This window comes from Eptatretus burgeri, chromosome 2, assembly GCF_056783735.1.
Source record: "Eptatretus burgeri isolate ZD-2024b chromosome 2, Ebu_testis_v1, whole genome shotgun sequence".
Taxonomy (NCBI): domain Eukaryota; kingdom Metazoa; phylum Chordata; class Myxini; order Myxiniformes; family Myxinidae; genus Eptatretus; species Eptatretus burgeri.
The window spans coordinates 71,538,364-71,558,928 of NC_140962.1; the positions used below are offsets into that span (position 1 = coordinate 71,538,364).

The 20,565-nt window shown below is 44.4% G+C and overlaps 1 protein-coding gene across 1 annotated transcript in view; it reads right to left on the reverse strand.

The window, feature by feature from the left end:
- The window catches only part of LOC147032283 (clathrin interactor 1-like), a 66,792-nt gene that overhangs the window by 22,799 nt on the left and 23,428 nt on the right, over window positions 1-20,565 (reverse strand). Inside the window, exons 5-8 of the mRNA XM_085869739.1 lie at window positions 19,374-19,482; window positions 9,222-9,383; window positions 8,697-8,877; window positions 6,696-6,951 (exon numbers count right to left, since the gene is read on the reverse strand). Of these exons, the coding sequence (XP_085725865.1) occupies window positions 6,696-6,951; window positions 8,697-8,877; window positions 9,222-9,383; window positions 19,374-19,482 (708 nt within the window). The remainder of the gene's footprint in view (window positions 1-6,695; window positions 6,952-8,696; window positions 8,878-9,221; window positions 9,384-19,373; window positions 19,483-20,565) is intronic.

The following is a 20,565-nucleotide window of genomic DNA, read 5'->3' on the forward strand; positions in this document are numbered from 1 at the left end:
TCAGATTTAGGTCTATAACTCTACAAGTGTGTTCATTGAAATAAAAGAGCTAAACAGAAAACGGAAGGTTTCGCAAAAAGATGCCGAACATAGAAAGCATCCCAAAATGCGAAGCCCATCCACGTTCGCTTTGTACTCCAACCAAACCCAACGAAAACAACAGCTAAAAAATTTTTATGTCAATTTTATTAATTAGTCTTTTCCATATTCTCATAACGAAGGTTTCTTGAAAATTTGATGACAAAATCTCAAATGGCCTCGACAGATAGACTGAAGCTCAAATCTTGTAAATATTTCAAGTATTTGTGTTTGTTTGTGCGTTTGTATGTTATTCTTTCACAACCAAACCTCATCACCTAGAGGCCCCAAATTTTGGTTGTAGGTACTTCAGAGTCTGGGAAAGGTTTGAAGCTACCACACGTTGGCCTTGAAGGCGGTTTTGAGGTCACCAGAGGCCATTATAAAGTGTATATTGGGATGGAGGGTCAGGCAGTGTTGCTGCCGGCCCACAGGCAAAAGGTAACCGCCATGAGGCCATAACTCCATAGCTTTTCAATGTCCAACATGTCCTGAAACCACCGCCAATAAAATCTCACCCAGCCAGGCAGCGCCAAGTATCCCCACCCCTCTCCTCCCATCCCCTCATGAGCAACACCAGGTACCCCCTCCCCTCCCTCTGGGTAGCCCCTGCTCATGGTAAATCCTCTGATAAGCGCTATTTATAGACTGTGACTTTGCCCTTTGACATTTTGGCCGAATTATTAGTGTTCTCCATATTCTCATAATAAGAGTTTGTTGAAAATTTGATGACAAAAGCTCAAATGGATAAAAAAAAATTAGGACACAAACATCGCAAAACCCCCTTTCCTGCTGCAAAGGCAGATGGGCTAATAAAGCTCTGAATGACATGACATGCTTAATATTCCTGTGACGAATGGCGCACCCATTGATGCAATGCCCTTCTTGCGGGGCAGCGGTCTGACATTTTATAGTCCAATTGGGGATTGAATGCAGGTCTCTCACACACACACACACACACACACACACACACACACACACACACTCACACACACACACACACACACACACACACACACACACACACACACACACACACACACACACACACACACACACACACACACACACACACACAGCCAAATTTCATATGAATCCATCCATAACATTTAGAGATATCCTGCTCACAGACAGACAAACAAACAGAAACGGATGAATGCATAACCTCATCCACCTTCGTTGGTGGAGGTAAAAATTAAAAGGCTCTCCCGATAGTGTTGGCTGTCCTGAATCCACAAACTGGCACAAGTCTGACACATCCAAATTATGAGTCATCTGTTATAAGACTGTCAAATTTGGCGATGTACACACATGCTCACGGAGTAGTAGTCACGACGACGTACTTTTCCACTATCCTTCAAATCAAAGCTCTTTGCTTCACCGATGATGATTTTGTTTTGGATCCAATTTCCAAACAAATGTTGACGTGTAAACGCTGATTGCCCCTAAGAATCCCATTACTTGCCTATTTGATGATGAATACATTTTAAGGGATTAGTTTAATAATTCGATCTCATTTAAACTTCCCTTGTCGACAACACTCCATCAAGTCTATCTTCACTAACCATCAACACTGTGGGCAAATGCTACGTTTCTATGTGGTGTACATCACATGTTTATGTGGCAGTCCTCATTCTTCACCCCACCAAAAAATAAATAAACCAACGTCACCCGCAGGGTGACCCGTATCTTGCCAAAAGGTGACCACGAGTGACTTCTTCAAGGTCACACTGAGGTGAACAGAGCTGCTATCCATCAGGAGCGACTCCTTGAGGAATATCTGCCTACGAGAGATTCCGATGAGAATCGTTCTACAGAGTAACCATGAAAAATATGCGTTTGCCTCATAACGTCACCAAATGACGTCATAATGTCTCAATCTTGACATATCTCGAAAGCACTCATCGAGGTGTTCAATTTGAGGTACTACACGATATGGTTCCTAAAACTTGAAAATTTGACCTTGGGGTCAAATATGTTTGACCTCAGGCGCAAACCATGAAAGTCAAGGCCAATCGCCACCAAAAATTAATCAGCTGAGCGCCAGACCATGAACTATATTCCCATGAAGTTTGAAAACTATCCGATCAAAATTACTCAATAAATAAGGGTTTCGTCGACTCCCCTGATTTGCGATAAAGTGACCTTGACCTTTGACCTTGACCTTCAAAATTTTATGCGCTGAAAGGAACCTCTATAGGACTCTGATATGCAAAGTTACAAAAATTTCCAATGATAACTGTGCTCTGCAGAATTTTTTTATACGTGATTACAGACAAACAAAAAATACAAATAAAAAAAAACACAAGCTGACGAACATATCTTGCAAAAACTTCGTTTTGGCAAGATAAAAATTGCAACAATATAATTAAGTTAATCTGATATGCAGTGCTTGATATAAGCAAATCCTGCAAAGTCAGAAGGGGGGGGGGAGGAGAGAAGGTCCCAAAACAGTCACTGTTCTGCTGCTGTGTAATAATGATGGAATGAAGTAAAATCCACAACAAAACACACAAAAAAAAACAAAAATACTTCAAACAATTAAATCACTTATCCTACCTTTTAAAGGAAAACTCTTCTTGCAAAAAACACACACACACACACACACACACACACACACACACACACACACACACACACACACACACACACACACACACACAATGTTTTTGTCCACTGAACTAAACGAGCAAAAGCAGGTTTAAAAAAAAATATTATAAATCACAGGACACGTTTCTCAATTAACACAAAAATTTCCAATTGTCTGTTTTGCATATGTAACATGTAGATAACCCATGATGATGTAGGTGAGGTATGCAAAAATGGGAGCATTGTTAACCTTTCACCCCTTACTCAAAATATTCTCAATCACATACTCCCAACACCACCAGCATACTTGCAAATGTGTGTGTGCGTGTGCGTGTGCGTGTGCTTTTGCTTGCCCTTCGTATCCAAAGAAGGCCAGTCAAATGAAATGTGTGAACCACCTGGTCATTTAGTTTATCATGCAAAAGCTGCTGCCAAAGCAGAAACCACACTCTGAGATAGCAAGCAGTGTAAACTCACGTCAAGGCACCTCCAAAGTGGACCAGACCACTTGCTGCCTGCGGTCCATGGAGGAATTTGGAATTTGGCCAAGGTGCCAACGCTAACTGGCCTATGCTTTGCGAAGGAGGCCAATAGATCTCTTTAACGTCCATCAACTAATGTTGGTCGCAAACACCCAAGTTGACGTCCATCCCGAGGAACGGGCACACACATTGAGGAAATCATCCTGCCTGTAAAACACTGGGATGACAATCTAGAACCAGGTCGGGACTCAAACCCAGGTGAGACAGCTTAAAGATGGATGTGCGTACTCTAGGCCATCCTGCCAGCCTACCACCGATAATGATGTAGAAACATGTTATGAAATAGTGCTATCATTTTTTTTATCTTTTCTTATCTTTCTAAACATTTTGTTCTGGGCCATCATGTCTTAGGGTGAACGGGAATGTTCACACTCTTCTTCTCAGAAATATTGTCGCATATTTGCAAATTTCACCAGACTGAGTGAAGTGATGGTTACAACGTCCGCTCAGAGTTCGGGAGGTCGGAAGTTCAACCCCAGCTGAGTCATACTAAAGACTTAAAGATGGTACATGCTACTTCTTTGTTCAACATTCAGCATTTTAAAAGGATAGAGCACATACGACCATAGGTTGACAACCATTGAACGGCCTTCATGGGCCGAATGGTCTCCTGCATCACAATTACTCGTAAGGGCACTAGTCATATAGATTTTCCATTCCAATTCAGGTTTGTTGTGGGGAGGAAGGAAAGAACTTGCATGCAGTGGCCAAAACCACCTCTTGATAAACGCCTTACGACCGTGAGACAAGCCAGTGGTAAGCAAACACCGAACACTACAAGATGAAAAATTCCAGTTTATAAAAACAGCAAGTCCTTGCTTTCACTTTAGGCCACCTGTCCTTACACCGTATCACAACCCTTCATGCATCCATTCTCAATTGTACACCAGAAATGCAGCCCAGATGATTCTCGTCCAGGGGTCAGCCATTCTTCATCAGCATTTGTTGCATGTTATCCAGAAGGTCCAGGCATCACATGTTCCAGAAGCAACAAAGACACCACACCAGGTGAGCATTCAACTCTCACAACACAAAGTCAAGGAGCATTGGCACTACCTTTTTCTTTTTCGAAAACAAAGATGGAGGCTCATGTAATAGCTTGATAATAGAGGGGATAGGCAACAGAATAGTAACACCACCATAGAAAACAGGTACATGTCCGAGACAAAATATGTACAAACAGAGAACAACTTTGTGGTGCGATACGATCTGTAAAGGATAGAGAACCATAGTACAATGAAATGCATGACATTTAGTGCAGACAAAATAACACACACACCGGGCAGTACAAAGACCTAGTAACCCAATTCTAAACCTTGCTGTTTTCTTTCTTATAGAAAGTCGAGGCTCGTGGAAGAGCTATAACACAGAATGGATCAGGACGTAACAGAACAAAAGGAACAGCAGAAAGAGAGGGGGGACCAACAACAGGGCCGAGGGACAAAAGAGATGGAGATATACAAACAATAAGAATGAGTAGGGGAAGATGTGTGGGTTGGACAATATGGATACAAAAGTAATCTCTCAGGAAAGAAAACTAGAAATTTGGGAGGGGGTGGGGAGAGGCGAGGGGAGTAGGTGATCCAACAAGGGTAGAAAACATGGTTTTGAATTGGGGATAATCTGATGGTTTTGAACAGCTGTCTTGAAGACCTAGAGAGAAGAATGAGATTGAATTGCAAGTGGAATTTGGCTTCAGAGGCAGGAACAAAGAGGAATGAATGAGTGGAAGTGAGTAGGTGATCCTGGATTTTGGTAGTTTCACCTAAAGAGGGTTGATGGTGGACCACATGTGGCCTGCAGAAACATGGGGGGGAGAAGCACAGAAAAAGCAAAGGGCGCAAAACCAGAAAGGAGGCGGTAGAATACATAGACACCACGACCTGTCTGCGATAGCAAAGTGATAGGCCCATAGACTCTGCTTCATCGCTGGATATTACAATCATTTTGAAGGCCATGGCTTCCACAGAGTCAAGCTGAGCAAGATGTGAGGCAGGGGAGTCAGCCCAGAGGGGATAGCAGTTCTCCATCAAGCTGCAGATGAAGGCCTTGTAGGTGGATAAGAATTCAGGTGTGCCAAGGAAAGACTTTGCATGATGGAGGATGCCCCGTTGGCAGCTAGCTTTGGAGGCCAACTCAGAAATGTGGTTTGCCCAAGAGAGAGCCAAAAGTTTGAGTGAGTGAACTTCTTCCAGAGGATTATTAAGAAAATAGATGGGAGGGTTTGCCAGGAGAGAGGTTGAGGTAAAGGTAGAGAGAGATATTTGGGGGTGCTATATGAACACATGCTACACATGCGGCACCAGGTGAGATACCCACATCCCTCATTGATAGTCCAGTGTCTCCTAATGCCCCTGTGATTGATGGAAGTGTAACAGTTGACAGGATCTCTCAGAGAAGGGAGTTTGCTCTCCAACCAAACTGCTTACATACCTCATTGTACGGCGACAATATACAAAATTTGTTTACCAAATTATTTAAAATAAAAAATAAATGTGGGGGGAGATCAATGGAACGTCTGTCGTTTGTCTTATCATGCATTTCCAACTACTCCAGGTTGTTTGTGTGCGCTTTTCATCCTGTACTGGTTTCCCACCCTTTTCGTGCTGCTCAAGCTTTGCTTGTTTTGCTTCAATCGCTTGTGTTAATCACTCTTAGTATTGCACTGTGCAGGATTTCACCCTTTTTCAACATTCAGAGACCGTAACGTAACCCTGGATGCAAAAATCCTGAAAGCATTAGGACTTGCTACGTATACAGTGGGAACAATATGTGCGAATAACAAAATAAAAGCAAGTTCTCCAGCAACTACACCTTTAAGCACTACCAAGTTGTCTCATCGTAGAAGTGATGTGATGGAAAACATCTTTATTTAGTCTTGGGGCCAAACATTTTCCCACTGGAACGCATCTCCAATTATACAATGGAAGTCAATCGGAAAATAACGTTCGACACAAGGCATTTCGCTTTATGTACAACTTTTCAAGAGCTTATATATTTCCGTAAATCGAGGAATGGGTTAAACTGCCATCCTTGCGATTCACCGGTTGGACATTGCTTCAAAGGATGCCATCCCTTTGGAGGAGGAGTCAAGTCAGCTGTCCCAGCTGCTGACATTCACTTATTTACACAGAAAATCCTGCAGACACCATCTGAAAAGAGCAGGCTATTGTGTCAATGATTTGGCAAAGTTCAAAATTATTGCCCCAATCTATGGGGGAAATGCAGCATTAATCACACTTCCAGAGATTAGGCAAACCAACAGCCAGGTGGGGGCATACGCATGAAAAAAAAAAGAAGAAACAACATTATCAGAATCGCATGAACCCTAGCTGGAGTTAGGGTTCATGTGACCACAAAACATTGTCAGATGTGCTGAAAATTAAAAGCAGATAATTGTGCTGCCCATGTGCTTCCAAGAACAACCAGTTATGAAGGAAGCTTCAGCTTGTTCTAACAAATCCAGAAGCAGACAATATTACTGACCTCATCGTTTCCTGTCTCCTCTCCGACAGTGCACATCGAGTTCGGATCCATATCTGGCCGGGCAGAGCCCGGTGTTTTGGTTGTGGTTTCCGTGGAAATGGGGCCTGCTAATGTTGGTGACGTTTTTGTGGTAACCGAGCCCGTCAGTCTTGATCCCTTTTTCTTGGCATTGCCAGCATAATCGTCTTCATCCTGGTAACTGTTGATCCCTGTTATTTTGCCTCCTGTAGCAGGATCCTCGCCATCGTCACTGTCACTGGAATGGGGTGCAAATGAAGAGAACTATTCTCATTAAAGGCCAGCCAACGGCTCAGTGGGACTACTTGTGAATTTGATACGCCTTCTTTGATTGTGCAACAAAAACAAAAATAATAGGGAGTGCAGACCGAGGCACAGTGACATTCGATTCATATACAACACATCTCAGTTTCTGTAACGCTTGAGGATCACACACCATCGTCCCATAAAAGCAACGTTGCCTTCATCATGTTTGTTGCTCCGTCATACAGTACTGTACTTCTACGTCAGTGTTCGGAGATGGACATTTTTCAGACATCTTTAAAAGCTGTCAGAACTAGTGATAGTTCGTGATGCTGTAGTTTGTCAAAGTACCACATGGCATCAAACCCAAAGTAGTTGAAAATATTTTTCCATACCTCTGGAAAGTTATTTATTTCTTTATTTTTCCATACTTTCGATTCAACATTCCATGATTGGTATGTCAAAAGGATAATGTGCAAATCCCGTAACCTCAATTATATGTACTATAATAAGCTTAGTTTTATTTTTAACTGTGGTGAATAGTTTCTGGTTTGAAACTTGCTGCACACAAGTATGCTCAAATTTATCATGGCCATAAAGTAGCACTGCATTATTCTCCTTCAAATACATTTGAAAAACATCTTGATGTGCTATTGAAGTGATTGTCATAAGAATTGTCAAGTCACACACCCACCCAACTCATCCACCTAGTTTTGGAATAACACGTCCACAACTTTTTGCAATATCGTGTTATAAATAAATAGTTTTTGGCCTCATCTCTGACTGGGGAAGAATCACTATTTTACATATATATACATATATATATATATATATATATATATATATATATATATATATATATATATATATATATATATATATATATATATATATATATATATATGATCAATTCGTCCTTGTCACATACCCAACCTATCGCCAACATTTCGTCTGAATCCGCCCAAAGCTTTTTTGAGATATCCTGCTCACAGACAGGGGTGAAAACAATCTCTGTCCACCTTTGATGGCGGAGGTAACTGGAATGAAGTCGATGGTACACCATCGCAAATCCCCACGCTTTCCACTTGAAGTAAAGTTGAAAGATGGCAAAGTTCCACCAGGAATGACCCAGAGCCAAACTTTGAGTTAAAATTTTTCCCTCATTTTGACCCCTGTGACTCCAAGCCCTCCACTGCCCCCCCCCCCCAAGGGCATGAACTGGAGGTCAAATCCTAAAAATTGTTACATATTTCATGTGTTGTTTTCATATGCAATGTTGTTTTCCAACCCCCCAATGTTGTTTTCCTATGCAAAGTTTCATTTTAAAATGTTCCAATAATTGCATTTTTTTTGTGAATTGACCTTTTGAAAGACAGAAATAGACAGACCAGTTTACAACCACCCAGCTTCTTTTTTTCTTTTTTTTTCATAAAGCGTGGGGATAATAAAACCCGAAGAAAATACTAAACTTACCACCTCAAATATCACATTTTTGAACTCCATTTAGTAGTCTGGAGTTCACCAGAATGCAGAAGAGAGCATCAAGTAACGACTAGCTTCTGAAGGCCTAGCGGATCCCAGACCTCCACCATTTCAGCCGCACTTAGGAATTACATAAAACTTACACTTTAAAATACCAAACAAAAACCTTGAAGACGACAACTTTCACGTCACGAGGCTTTTATTGATGCTCTAACTCCCAAAGCACCACCATTTTAGTGCCATCTTTTTCTCCCTCACCTTTCCATCGTTGTATCCCTTTCTCGTCGACGAAAGCGGTTAATGGTATCATCAATGGTTGACCCGATACGATCTCCAAGTTCGCCCAACTTTTCTGTTATGGCCACTGTCCCCCCGATACCTCCTCCAGAAACCCAGTCTTCATCCCATTGATTCCGAGGTGTGGGGCCATAGCGGTCATCTAAAATTGTTTTACAAGATGGAGTATGTATCAGGACTGGTGGAGAAGCAGCAGGAAAAGGAAATAATCTTCAAACCAAAATTGCTCAACTTTTCTCCCTTTGTCACCAGACCAAGTCTGTTAAGCATCCAACCAGGTCATCAAATTCCCCCATTTACTATCAATATAATCAGGCTTGGGTTTGCAAGGCATCCATACAAAAAATAATTACATCGCCTTCTAAACTGTTATAAACAAAGGAACGAGATGCGTTTCAGTTGTATGGCCTAAACCTTGATACGATCACAAAGAACAATACATTTTGTACTTTGCCATTTGATCAAAATCTAAGAACCCATTCTCACCGTATGGTGTGCTGGAGGTTGCACCGGCCACACCGATATACTTGTACTGAGCACGCCGTGCAGTCTTCCGCTCCTCTCTCAATGCTTCATCATCCGTGACGATTACCAAGAGATCCCGTACCCTCTGTCTCACGTTCTCACCCCTGTCCTTTCCTCCCTCATCTGGTTTTGTTTTTTTTCGAGGGTTGGACAAACATTTGAAGGTATAAAACAAGGTATAGAATCGAACATCACAATATATTTTGCAGCGATGATGACCGGTATGTATTGTGATCCGACATTAAGGAATCAAGCAAAACTGTTTTTTGGCAATTAATCAAAATTCTCTCGCATCAAATAAAATTAAAACAGAATAATCTGTGTCGTATGTACGGTGATGTCTAACATCAGCAGTCTCTTCACAGGAGAACAGACATAGAATAAAATATCAAAGTGCTTCACTTGTTAAAAAGCTTGTTGCACAAGTATCTTCCTACAATTGCAAAACACCATGATGATACCACAGCTGAATGTTCACAAACGCTTTTATATTGTTATGGTCATGGGTCTTTAATGACTGACGTGCCCGCTGAGTTGGAAAAGAGTGAGAGATCCAGCATCCACCCGTAATTTGGGTGGGAATCGTTGGTTGACACACAGACAAACAACCCGAAAACATAAGCCTACGGCACCTTCGGCTGTGGAGGCATAAAAAGAAAAGTGAAATACATGCTCGAAAGGTGAGGTTTTAAATGCTTCAATTAGCAAAAATGTGAAAAGGTAAGTACACCAGGACCCCTACATTCGCAGGGTCTATGTTCTGGGAAAACCCTGCGAATGTTGAAACCACGAATGTAGGGGCATTGTTTCAATGGGAAATGGGGGGTGGGGATAGGTTCCAGGGATTTTACGACCCTCGTGGTAAAAAAAAAATCTGCAAATGTCGGGGTAAAATCTGCGAATGTCGGCGTAAAATCCACGAGTGTGGGGGAAAAAAAAAAAAAATAATAAAATTAAAATAAAATAAAAAAAAAAAAAAAAAAAAAAAAAATCGCTGAGTGTTTTGTCATCTATCTATAATTCCAGCAATGTGTGTGTGTGTGTGTGTGTGTGTGTGTGTGTGTGTGTGTGTGTGTGTGTGTGTGTGTGTGTGTGTGTGTGTGTGTCTGTCTGCGACCGCCATTTCTCAACAACCACCGGTCCGATCTCATTGAAACTTGCCAGGAATATTGCCAGGGCCCCACAGATGTGCCTTTTCGAGGTTTGATGTCAATCGGACAAGCGGTTCCCAAGTTACGGACATTTTACTGCTTTTTCAGTGTTGAATAGGTGTATAAATGGCAGCTGAAAGTGTCGTTCCACCTTCTCACCATATCATGCCAATTTTTTCCCAAATTATTAATGACGGACAAATCCCAAATCGGACGATAACCGATCCGATCGGATTGAAACTTGCCAGGAATATTGCCGGGGACCCGCTGATGTGCCTTTTCAAGGTTTGATATCAATCGGACAAGCGGTTCCCAAGTTACGGCCATTTATCTGTCGACCAATGACAAGACACCGTGCTATGACATCACAATTAATGTTTATTTATTTATTTACTTATTATTTTTCTTTTGCACGATTGATGGTCCGATCTGATTGAAACTTGCCAGGAATATTGCTGGGGACCCGCTGATGTACCCTTTCAAGGTTTGATATTAATCGGACAAGCGGTTCCCAAGTTACGGCCATTTATCTGTCGACCAATGACAAGACACCGTGCTATGACATCACGAATGACGTCACAATTAATGGGTTTTTTTTTTGTTGTTTTTTTTGCACGATTGACGGTCCGATCTGATTGAAACTTGCCAAGAATATTGCTGGGGACCCGCGGATGTGCCTTTTCGAGGTTTGATATTAATCGGACGAGCGGTTCCCAAGTTACGGCCATTTATTTGTCGACCAATATTTGCGAGAGAAGGGGACGGGAGAGGGGGGGGGATGAGAGTGGGGGCAAGAGAGGAGGGGGGAGAGAGGAAGGGCGAGACTAGGGGGTATAGAGAGGGGGCAAGAGAGGGGGAGAGAGAGGAGGGGGAGAGGAGGGGGAGAGGAGGGGGGAGAGGAGGGGGAGAGGAGGGGGAGAGAGAGGAGGGGTGAGAGAGGAGGGGTGAGAGGGGACGAGAGGGGGGTGGCAAGAGAGGGGAGGGAGAGAGAAGGGTGAGAGAGAGAGGGGGAGAGAGAGGGGGAGAGAGAAGGGAGAGAGGAGGGGGGAGAGAGAAGGGAGAGAGGGGGGATAGAGAAGGGCGAGAGAGGGGGGTGAGAGGGGGAGCAAGAGGAGAGGGAGAGAGAAGGGCGAGAGAGGGGGGCAAGAGAAGGGAGGGAGAGAGAGGAGGGGGGAGAGAGAAGGGCAAGAGAGGGGGTGAGAGGGGGGACAAGAAAAGGGAGAGAGGAGGGGGAGAGAGAAGGGCGAGAGAGGGGGTGAGAGGGGGGCAAGAGAGGGGAGGGACAGAGGAGGGGGACAGAGGAGGGGGAGAGAGGAGGGGGGAGAGAGGAGGGGGGAGAGAGGGGCCGTCACAATTCTTCTTCTTCGTTTTATATGACGTCACAATTGATGCTGGGGACCTGATACTGCAGGCACGAAGCTGCATATACTGGCACGCACCTACGGGCACGCCCCTACCGGCCCGCCCCAGTCTATCTATAATTCCAGCAATCTCTGTGTGTGTCTGTCTGTCTGTCTGTCTGTCTGTGTGTGTTTGTCTGCGACCGCCGTTTCTCAACGACCGCCGGTCCGATCTCATTGAAACTTGCCAGGAATATTGCCGGGGACCGGCGGATGTGCCTTTTTGAGGTTTGATATCGATCGGACGAGCGGTTCCCAAGTTACAGCCTTTTATCTGTCGACCAATGACAAGACACGGTGCTATGACATCACGAATGACCACAATTAATGTTTATTTCTTTACTCTTTTTTGTTTTTGCACGATCGACGATCCGATCTGATTGAAACTTGCCAGGAATATTGCCAGGGCCCCGCGGATGTGCTTTTCAAGGTTTGATATGAATCGGACGAGCGGTTCCCAAGTTACGGCCATTTATCTGTTGACCAATGACAGGACACGGTGCTATAACATCACAATTAATGTTTATTTAATATTTTTTTTTTTATTTTGCACGATTGAAACTTGCCAGGAATATTGCTGGGTACCCACGGATGTGCCTTTTCAAGGTTTGAGAGAGAGAGGCTGCACATACTGGCACTCACCTACGGGCATGCACCTACGGGCCCGCTCCTACGGGCCCGTACTAGTTGTTACAATGGAGACAAGGGGAATGACGTTATCGGTTCGCGGCGGTTCCTCGTTCAAAGGGGAAAGTTTTTAAAGTGTAAAATGTTTGACCACGAATGCATGATTACAGTTTTATTAAAGATGCTTACAAATTAAAAAAAAAAAACACAACACCAGGTACTGCTTCAAATTTATTGAAGAATGATTTTTAAAGTCTCTGAACAATACTGTACAATACTACGAAACGAAAAAAACATCATCATGTGCCGTTTCAATTATTTATTTATTAAACAAACACAGCACACGTAACTTTGCAAAATGATGATGGATGGATGGATGGATGTGGATGGAGATGGATGGAGATGGATGGAGATGGATATGGATGGAGATGGATGGAGATGGATGGAGATGGATATGGATGGAGATGGATATGGATGGATATGGATATGGATGGAGATGGATGGAGATGGATGGAGATGGATATGGATGGAGATGGATATGGATATGGATGGATATGGATGGATATGGATATGGATGGATGGAGATGGATATGGATGGATGGAGATGGATATGGATGGATATGGATATGGATGGATGGAGATGGATATGGATGGATATGGATATGGATGGATGGAGATGGATATGGATGGATATGGATATGGATGGAGATGGATATGGATATGGATGGATATGGATATGGATGGATATGGATATGGATGGATATGGATGGATGGAGATGGATATGGATGGATATGGATATGGATGGATGGAGATGGATATGGATGGATATGGATATGGATGGAGATGGATATGGATATGGATGGAGATGGAGATGGATATGGATGGAGATGGAGATGGATATGGAGATGGATATGGAGATGGATATGGAGATGGATATGGAGATGGATATAGATGGATATGGAGATGGAGATAGATGGATATGGAGATGGAGATAGATGGATATGGAGATGGAGATAGATGGATATGGAGATGGAGATAGATGGATATGGAGATGGAGATAGATGGATATGGAGATGGAGATAGATGGATATGGAGATGGAGATAGATGGATATGGAGATGGAGATGGAGATAGATGGATATGGAGATGGAGATGGAGATAGATGGATATGGAGATGGAGATGGAGATAGATGGATATGGAGATGGAGATGGAGATAGATGGATATGGAGATGGAGATGGAGATAGATGGATATTGAGATGGAGATGGAGATAGATGGATATGGAGATGGAGATAGATATGGAGATGGAGATAGATGGAGAGATATGGATATGGAGATGGAGATGGAGATGGAGATGGAGATGGAGATGGAGATGGAGATGGAGATGGAGATGGAGATGGAGATGGAGATGGAGATGGAGATGGAGATGGAGATGAATGGAGATGGATGGAGGGAGATGGATGGAGATGGATGGAGATGGATGGAGATGGATGGAGATGGATGGAGATGGATGGAGATGGATGGATATGGAGATGGAGATGGATGGAGATGGATGGAGATGGATGGAGATGGATGGAGATGGATGGAGATGGATGGAGATGGATGGAGATGGATGGAGATGGATGGAGATGGATGGAGATGGATGGAGATGGATGGAGATGGATGGAGATGGATATGGATGGAGATGGATGGAGATGGATGGAGATGGATATGGATGGAGATGGAGATGGATGGAGATGGATGGAGATGGAGATGGATGGAGATGGATGGAGATGGAGATGGATGGAGATGGATGGAGATGGATGGAGATGGATGGAGATGGATGGAGATGGATGGAGATGGATGGAGATGGATGGAGATGGATGGAGATGGATGGAGATGGATGGAGATGGAGATGGATGGAGATGGAGATGGATGGAGATGGATGGAGATGGATGGAGATGGATGGAGATGGATGGAGATGGATGGAGATGGATGGAGATGGATGGAGATGGATGGAGATGGATGGAGATGGATGGAGATGGATGGAGATGGATGGAGATGGATGGAGATGGATGGATATGGATGGATATGGATGGAGATGGATGGAGATGGATGGAGATGGATGGATGGAGATGGATGGATGGAGATGGATGGATGGAGATGGATGGATGGAGATGGATGGATGGAGATAGATGGATGGAGATGGATGGAGATGGATGGAGATGGATGGAGATGGATGGAGATGGAGATAGATGGAGATAGATGGAGATGGAGATGGATGGAGATGGAGATGGATGGAGATGGAGATGGATGGAGATGGATGGAGATGGAGATGGAGATGGATGGAGATGGAGATGGAGATGGATGGAGATGGATGGATGGAGATGGATGGATGGAGATGGATGGATGGAGATGGATGGATGGAGATGGATGGATGGAGATGGATGGAGATGGATGGATGGAGATGGATGGAGATGGATGGAGATGGATGGAGATGGATGGAGATGGATGGAGATGGAGATAGATGGAGATAGATGGAGATGGAGATGGATGGAGATGGAGATGGAGATGGAGATGGAGATGGAGATGAAGATGGAGATGGATGGAGATGGAGGGAGATGGATGGAGATGGATGGAGATGGAGATGGAGATGGAGATGGATGGAGATGGATATGGATGGAGATGGAGATGGATGGAGATGGAGATGGATGGAGATGGATGGAGATGGATGGAGATGGAGATGGAGATGGATGGAGATGGAGATGGATGGAGATGGATGGAGATGGATGGAGATGGAGATGGATGGAGATGGAGATGGAGATGGATGGAGATGGAGATGGAGATGGATGGAGATGGAGATGGATGGAGATGGAGATGGATGGAGATGGAGATGGAGATGGAGATGGAGATGGAGATGATGATGATGATGATGATGATGATGATGATGATGATGATGATGTTACCCCCTAGTCGAGTAAGTTGATATTACCCCCTAGTCGAGCGGCTGGATGAGGGAGGTGATGTTCAGCAGCAGGAGCATGAACTCAACATTCGGGTGAGCGCCGTTCAGGTCCGTGAAATGGCCAGGAGCGTCATCAAGCAGCAGGAGTACCTTGAATGAAAGGTTCTTTCCTGCCAGATATTTCTCGACCTGAGGAACGAAACAGGTATGGATCCAGTCCATAAAAAGTTCAGACGTCACCCACGCCTTCCTGTTCGCCCTCCAGTACACAGGCAGCGCCTGCTTGTTTTTGTTCTCCAGCGCACGTGGGTTCTGGGAACGGTAGAGCATCATGGGCTTTACCATGAAGTCTGCTTCGGCGTTTGCGCAAAGGAGAAGGGATACCCGGTCCTTTGCAGCCTTGAAACCAGCTGATTTGCTCTCACACTGAGATGAAATGTTCTGGTCAGCATCTTTTTCCAAAACAAGCCGATCTCACCAGCATTAAAGACCTGCTCTGGCAGGTACCCCTTCTCCTCGATGAGGCTCGCAATTTCTGCAGGGAATGCCTTAGCCGTGTCGTGATCCGCGGAATCATGCTCCCCTACGAGCTTGATGTTGTGCAAATTATATCGTGCCTTGAAGCGATGGAAACATCCCTGCTCGCTGTAAATGGGCTGGAGGTGCTGCTTGTACCCACTGTGCTCGTGCTTACACCACCCACGCCAGAGAGAGATGGTCGTGCAGAAGCTACGCCTTCTCCCGTATCAGTGGTCCACTTAGAGGCATACCCTTCTGAACGTATTCCTCGATCCTTGGGAGCCATTTTCGAATAACGAACGAACGGAGCGAGAGGCAATACACAGGTCAGAGCAATGGGACGAGAATGATAGCAATCCAGGATGCGGTGAGTAGTCTGCACATTGTTTGTGGGGGATTTTTTTACGGGTGATGCTGTATTCAGCAGCTGATAATAGATGTGGTGAGTGATGTCATTGTGTAATTAGTCCGTATGTAGCCAGCTGCTAATTACACTCATAGATATGCTGAAGGTTTCCATTCTTTAACTCAAAGGACATGATATCTTTCCTATCTGCAGGTAGATTATGCTGAGCGTTTTTAAAATGCAATAGCTCAGATGGTGCCGTTTGTAGCAAGCTGGTGATATACATCAAGATGTGCTGAGTGTTTCCATTGTGCAATGTCCGTATGTCAGGTCAGGTATGGGAGCATGTGCCAGAACAGCGCGTCGCTGCGTCCACTTTCCGCCGGTACTCCGGGGGCCTCCGTCTGGCCTTCCCCCAGGCAGATGCCAGGCCCATCCCCATCTCCATGAGATGCTGGTCAACCTGCTGCAACCACGAGGCACGTGGTCGGCCCATTGGCCTCCTCCACTCACGAGACTCCCTCGCTGAGAGAATCTGGTGAGCAGGATCAGCGTCAGGAAAACGAAACACATGTCCATACAGCCGCAACTGACGCTAACGGACCATGCAGGTAACAAATCTCATCCGAGTCTCTCTCAGGAACCGCTCGTTGGACACAAAATCTGACCAGCGATAGCCAAGGATTCTCCGAAGAGACCTGGTACCAAAGGAATTAAGTGTCCGTCTCAGATCCTTGGTCAGAGTCCAAGTCTCGCATCCATAGAGCAAGACTAGAAGAACCAAGGACCTGAAGACTCAGACTTTCGTCCTCCCGCACAGGTACCGACAGCGCCACACCCCATGATCCAGTGAATCCATGACTCCCCAGGCCCGACCCAGACGTCTATTGACCTCTGACTCACAGCCAGCAGAGACATGAATATCACTGCCAAGGAAAGTGAATCTCCCCACGACCTCAACATCCTCACCACAAACAGGACAGCAGCATCCAAGATGTCATTGAAAGCCTGGATCTTAGTTTTGACCCAAGAAACCCGTAATTACAGCGGCTCCGACTCCTCATTCAGCACCTCGAGGGCCCCCAAAAGGATATCTAAAGTCTCCGCAAAGATGACTGCATCATCTGCAAAATCAAGGTCCGAGATCTTGACATTCCCAAACGATGCACCGCAGCTCGATCTTTCCGACATCCTCCCTAAAATCCAGTTGCCAACATCCAGCCTAGGTTGAGATATTGCCAACATCCAGCCTAGGCCGAGATGGTACCATTCTCCAGGATTTAAGGTGCAGCTTTAGAGTTGTTACAACAAGCCGGTGGTCAGTATTGAGGAACTGAGCACTCCGGCAGACCCTGCAGTTCTGGATCATCCTCCAGCGACCGTCAATGAGGACAGTCAATCTCCTTTGCCACACCGCCAGCGTTGGAATACAAAGTCCAGCGATGAGCTTGTGGGCACTGAAACCATGAACCAGCCACCCTAAGTCCATGACTTCTTGCAAAGTCAAGGAACTTAGTGCTATTCTGGTTCATAGTTCCTGACCCATGGGGACCAACACATGTCTCATAACCATCCCTATCAGTTCCAGTCGATGCATTGAAATCCCCCAAGACTAGAAGTGTATCTCGTCTGGGGCACTGATCAACCAGACTCGAGCGTGGCGTAGAATGTGTCCTTCACGGTGAGGTCACTCGCCTCAGTCGGAGCATAGACAGAGACCAGGGAAATGACACCTAAGGAGTGACGAATCCTGAGTCCCATAATATACTCGTTGACTGGTGTTACCTCAATTATCATTGAGGTCATCTTATTGGACACAGCTGCAGCAACTCCTTGAGTATGGTTACCATCAGAGCGACCAGACCAATGGTAGGTATAACCACCCACCATTATCTCGCCGCAATCTGGTCTCCGAACCTCAGAGAGTGCTGCAATACCGATGTCCAAATGCTTGAGCTCAGACAACAGAGACTCCGACATACTCTGACATACTCTCCCGCAATCTGACCCAGGGATGTTAACCCGTGGTTTCCCTCCTATCATCAAAGATTGGGGTCCTGAAGGCTTTGCCCCAATCCCGTCATCCGGTGAGCTGCCCTGCGTAGGGAAGCTGTACAGGAGGTACTCCCACGGAGTGGGTTTTCAGATTTTTTTTGCGTTTTTGTGTTTTGCGGAATGAAGGGTTTTACGGTGGCCGGAGTGCAAATCCTGCCACCAACCTCCTAATAAAAAGTAACCCAACTGCAGGAGGACGTCCGCAGACACAGTTGGGTACTAGATCTGGATGGCCGTTGGCTCACAAGGAGCTCCTCCGCCCTTTGACAGGTTTTGTTTTTAATCCTGCTGGGTGTCCATATCCAAACACCGTCCTCACCAGAAAACCTGGTGGGGGAGACGGTTTAGTCGCCGACAACCCGACCATGGAACAGGTTAATACAGGTTTACATGGTACCTGTAGCAGGTCACAGATCTAACCTGACCTGACAATCCGTATGTGGCGACCTGGAAATTACTGGATACATCGACAGATGCTGTTAGTGTTTTCATTTTGTAACTCACGGGGGATGGCGTCACGGGGAATGACGTGTTACACTGCTGAGACATCCCGTGAAACTATGTTTATGCAGTGAAGCTACAATACACGTGCAGGAAGCAGGTCACGTTCACAGCTCATGGAAAATATTTTTTTGCGTACGTACAGTATTGTACTGTACATACATCCAGCTTTGTGCATGGCTCATGGAAGATAAGTTTTAGAACTGTGTTATGCTCGCGGCTCGTAGGAAAAACAAAAATTTTAAAAACGCCGCGAAAGTCGTGCGTGAATACATGGGGCAATTTCCCGGGAATGTAGGAGCACGTTTCAAATTATATATATATATATATATATATATATATATATATATATATATATATATATATATATATATATATATATATATATATATATATATATATATATATATCAACCACGAATATGCGGAACCCACGAATGTCAGGGTCTGGGTGTACTGTATAAAATGTAAATGAAACAGGATTTTGACATGGCATCAAGTACAATCCCTCAAGACTGACTTTAACATCTAAATACAAAGAAGTTAAAGCCACAATATAACAATTACGTACCCACAAATTGGTAATGTTCAAGTGAGCGTAGATCAAAGATGTGTTCTCTGGTGCTGGTCACAACACGCTCGGAGCCACTTCGCACCAGGTATGATAGAAGCAGCAGAGACTGTGTAGAAAAGAAAATAAGACAACAGGGGGAGAAAAGGTTTGTTCTCAAGCCTTGAAGTTTGTTCTGTTAAGTCACAAACTGTGGCCACTGGGTTTTAATTTAATTACACTTTTTAGCTCACATGTTTGAAGAACAGAGAGCTATAGCGATACCCCCGGCGTGAGCGTCAGCGTGAAATTGTTAAATTTTCTTGTATTACGGAAAAACTCCTTGACGGATTTCGACGAAACTTGGTGGGGGGGTTAGGTATGGTCCAAGGATCATGTCATTAGATTTTGGACTTGGTCCCCCCCCCAAAAAAAAATTGTTAGAGAAAAGTTTTTTTTGCATTTCTCCATGTTTTAAGTCATTTCCAACCCCCCCCCCCCCCCAAAAAAGAAAAATTGTAGAGAAAAAAAAATTTGCAACTTTTTTTTCAACAAAATTTCGATTTCTTTTTTTGCATTTCTACATGTTTTAAGTGATTTCCAACCCCCCCCCCCCCCCCCAAAAAAAAATGTTGGAGAAAAGAACTATAACTGTCAGCACTGTTGACATCATATTTAATGAATAAGATAAAAGGTTCACTTGAGTGACCCAGCAGTATTGGCGGCGGAGGTTTTGCACTCTCCCGAGTGCTCCCCCTCTAGTTTCCTTTCTAATGTTTTTATCTACCACACTATATTTTTATACACCCGAGATATATATATATATATATATTGTTGTTGTTGTTCATCTTTCGGCTGCTCCCGTTAGGGGTCGCCACAGCGGATCATCCGTTATGATCCGCATACTGATTTGGCACAGGTTTTACGCCGGATGCCCTTCCTGACGCAACCCTGGTCGCCTCTTACGACACAGGGATCAGGATTTGGGTTTCGCCATGATTCCGGGCTGCTCTACACCCTGCCCAGTGCAGAGCCTCCGTCCTCAAGCGATCCTCCAACCCAAGCCTCCGAGTCGCCGGATTACAGGCGCACGCCACTACGCCCGGTATATATATATATATATATATATATATATATATATATATATATATATATATATATATATATATATATATATATATATATATATATATATATATATATATATATATAT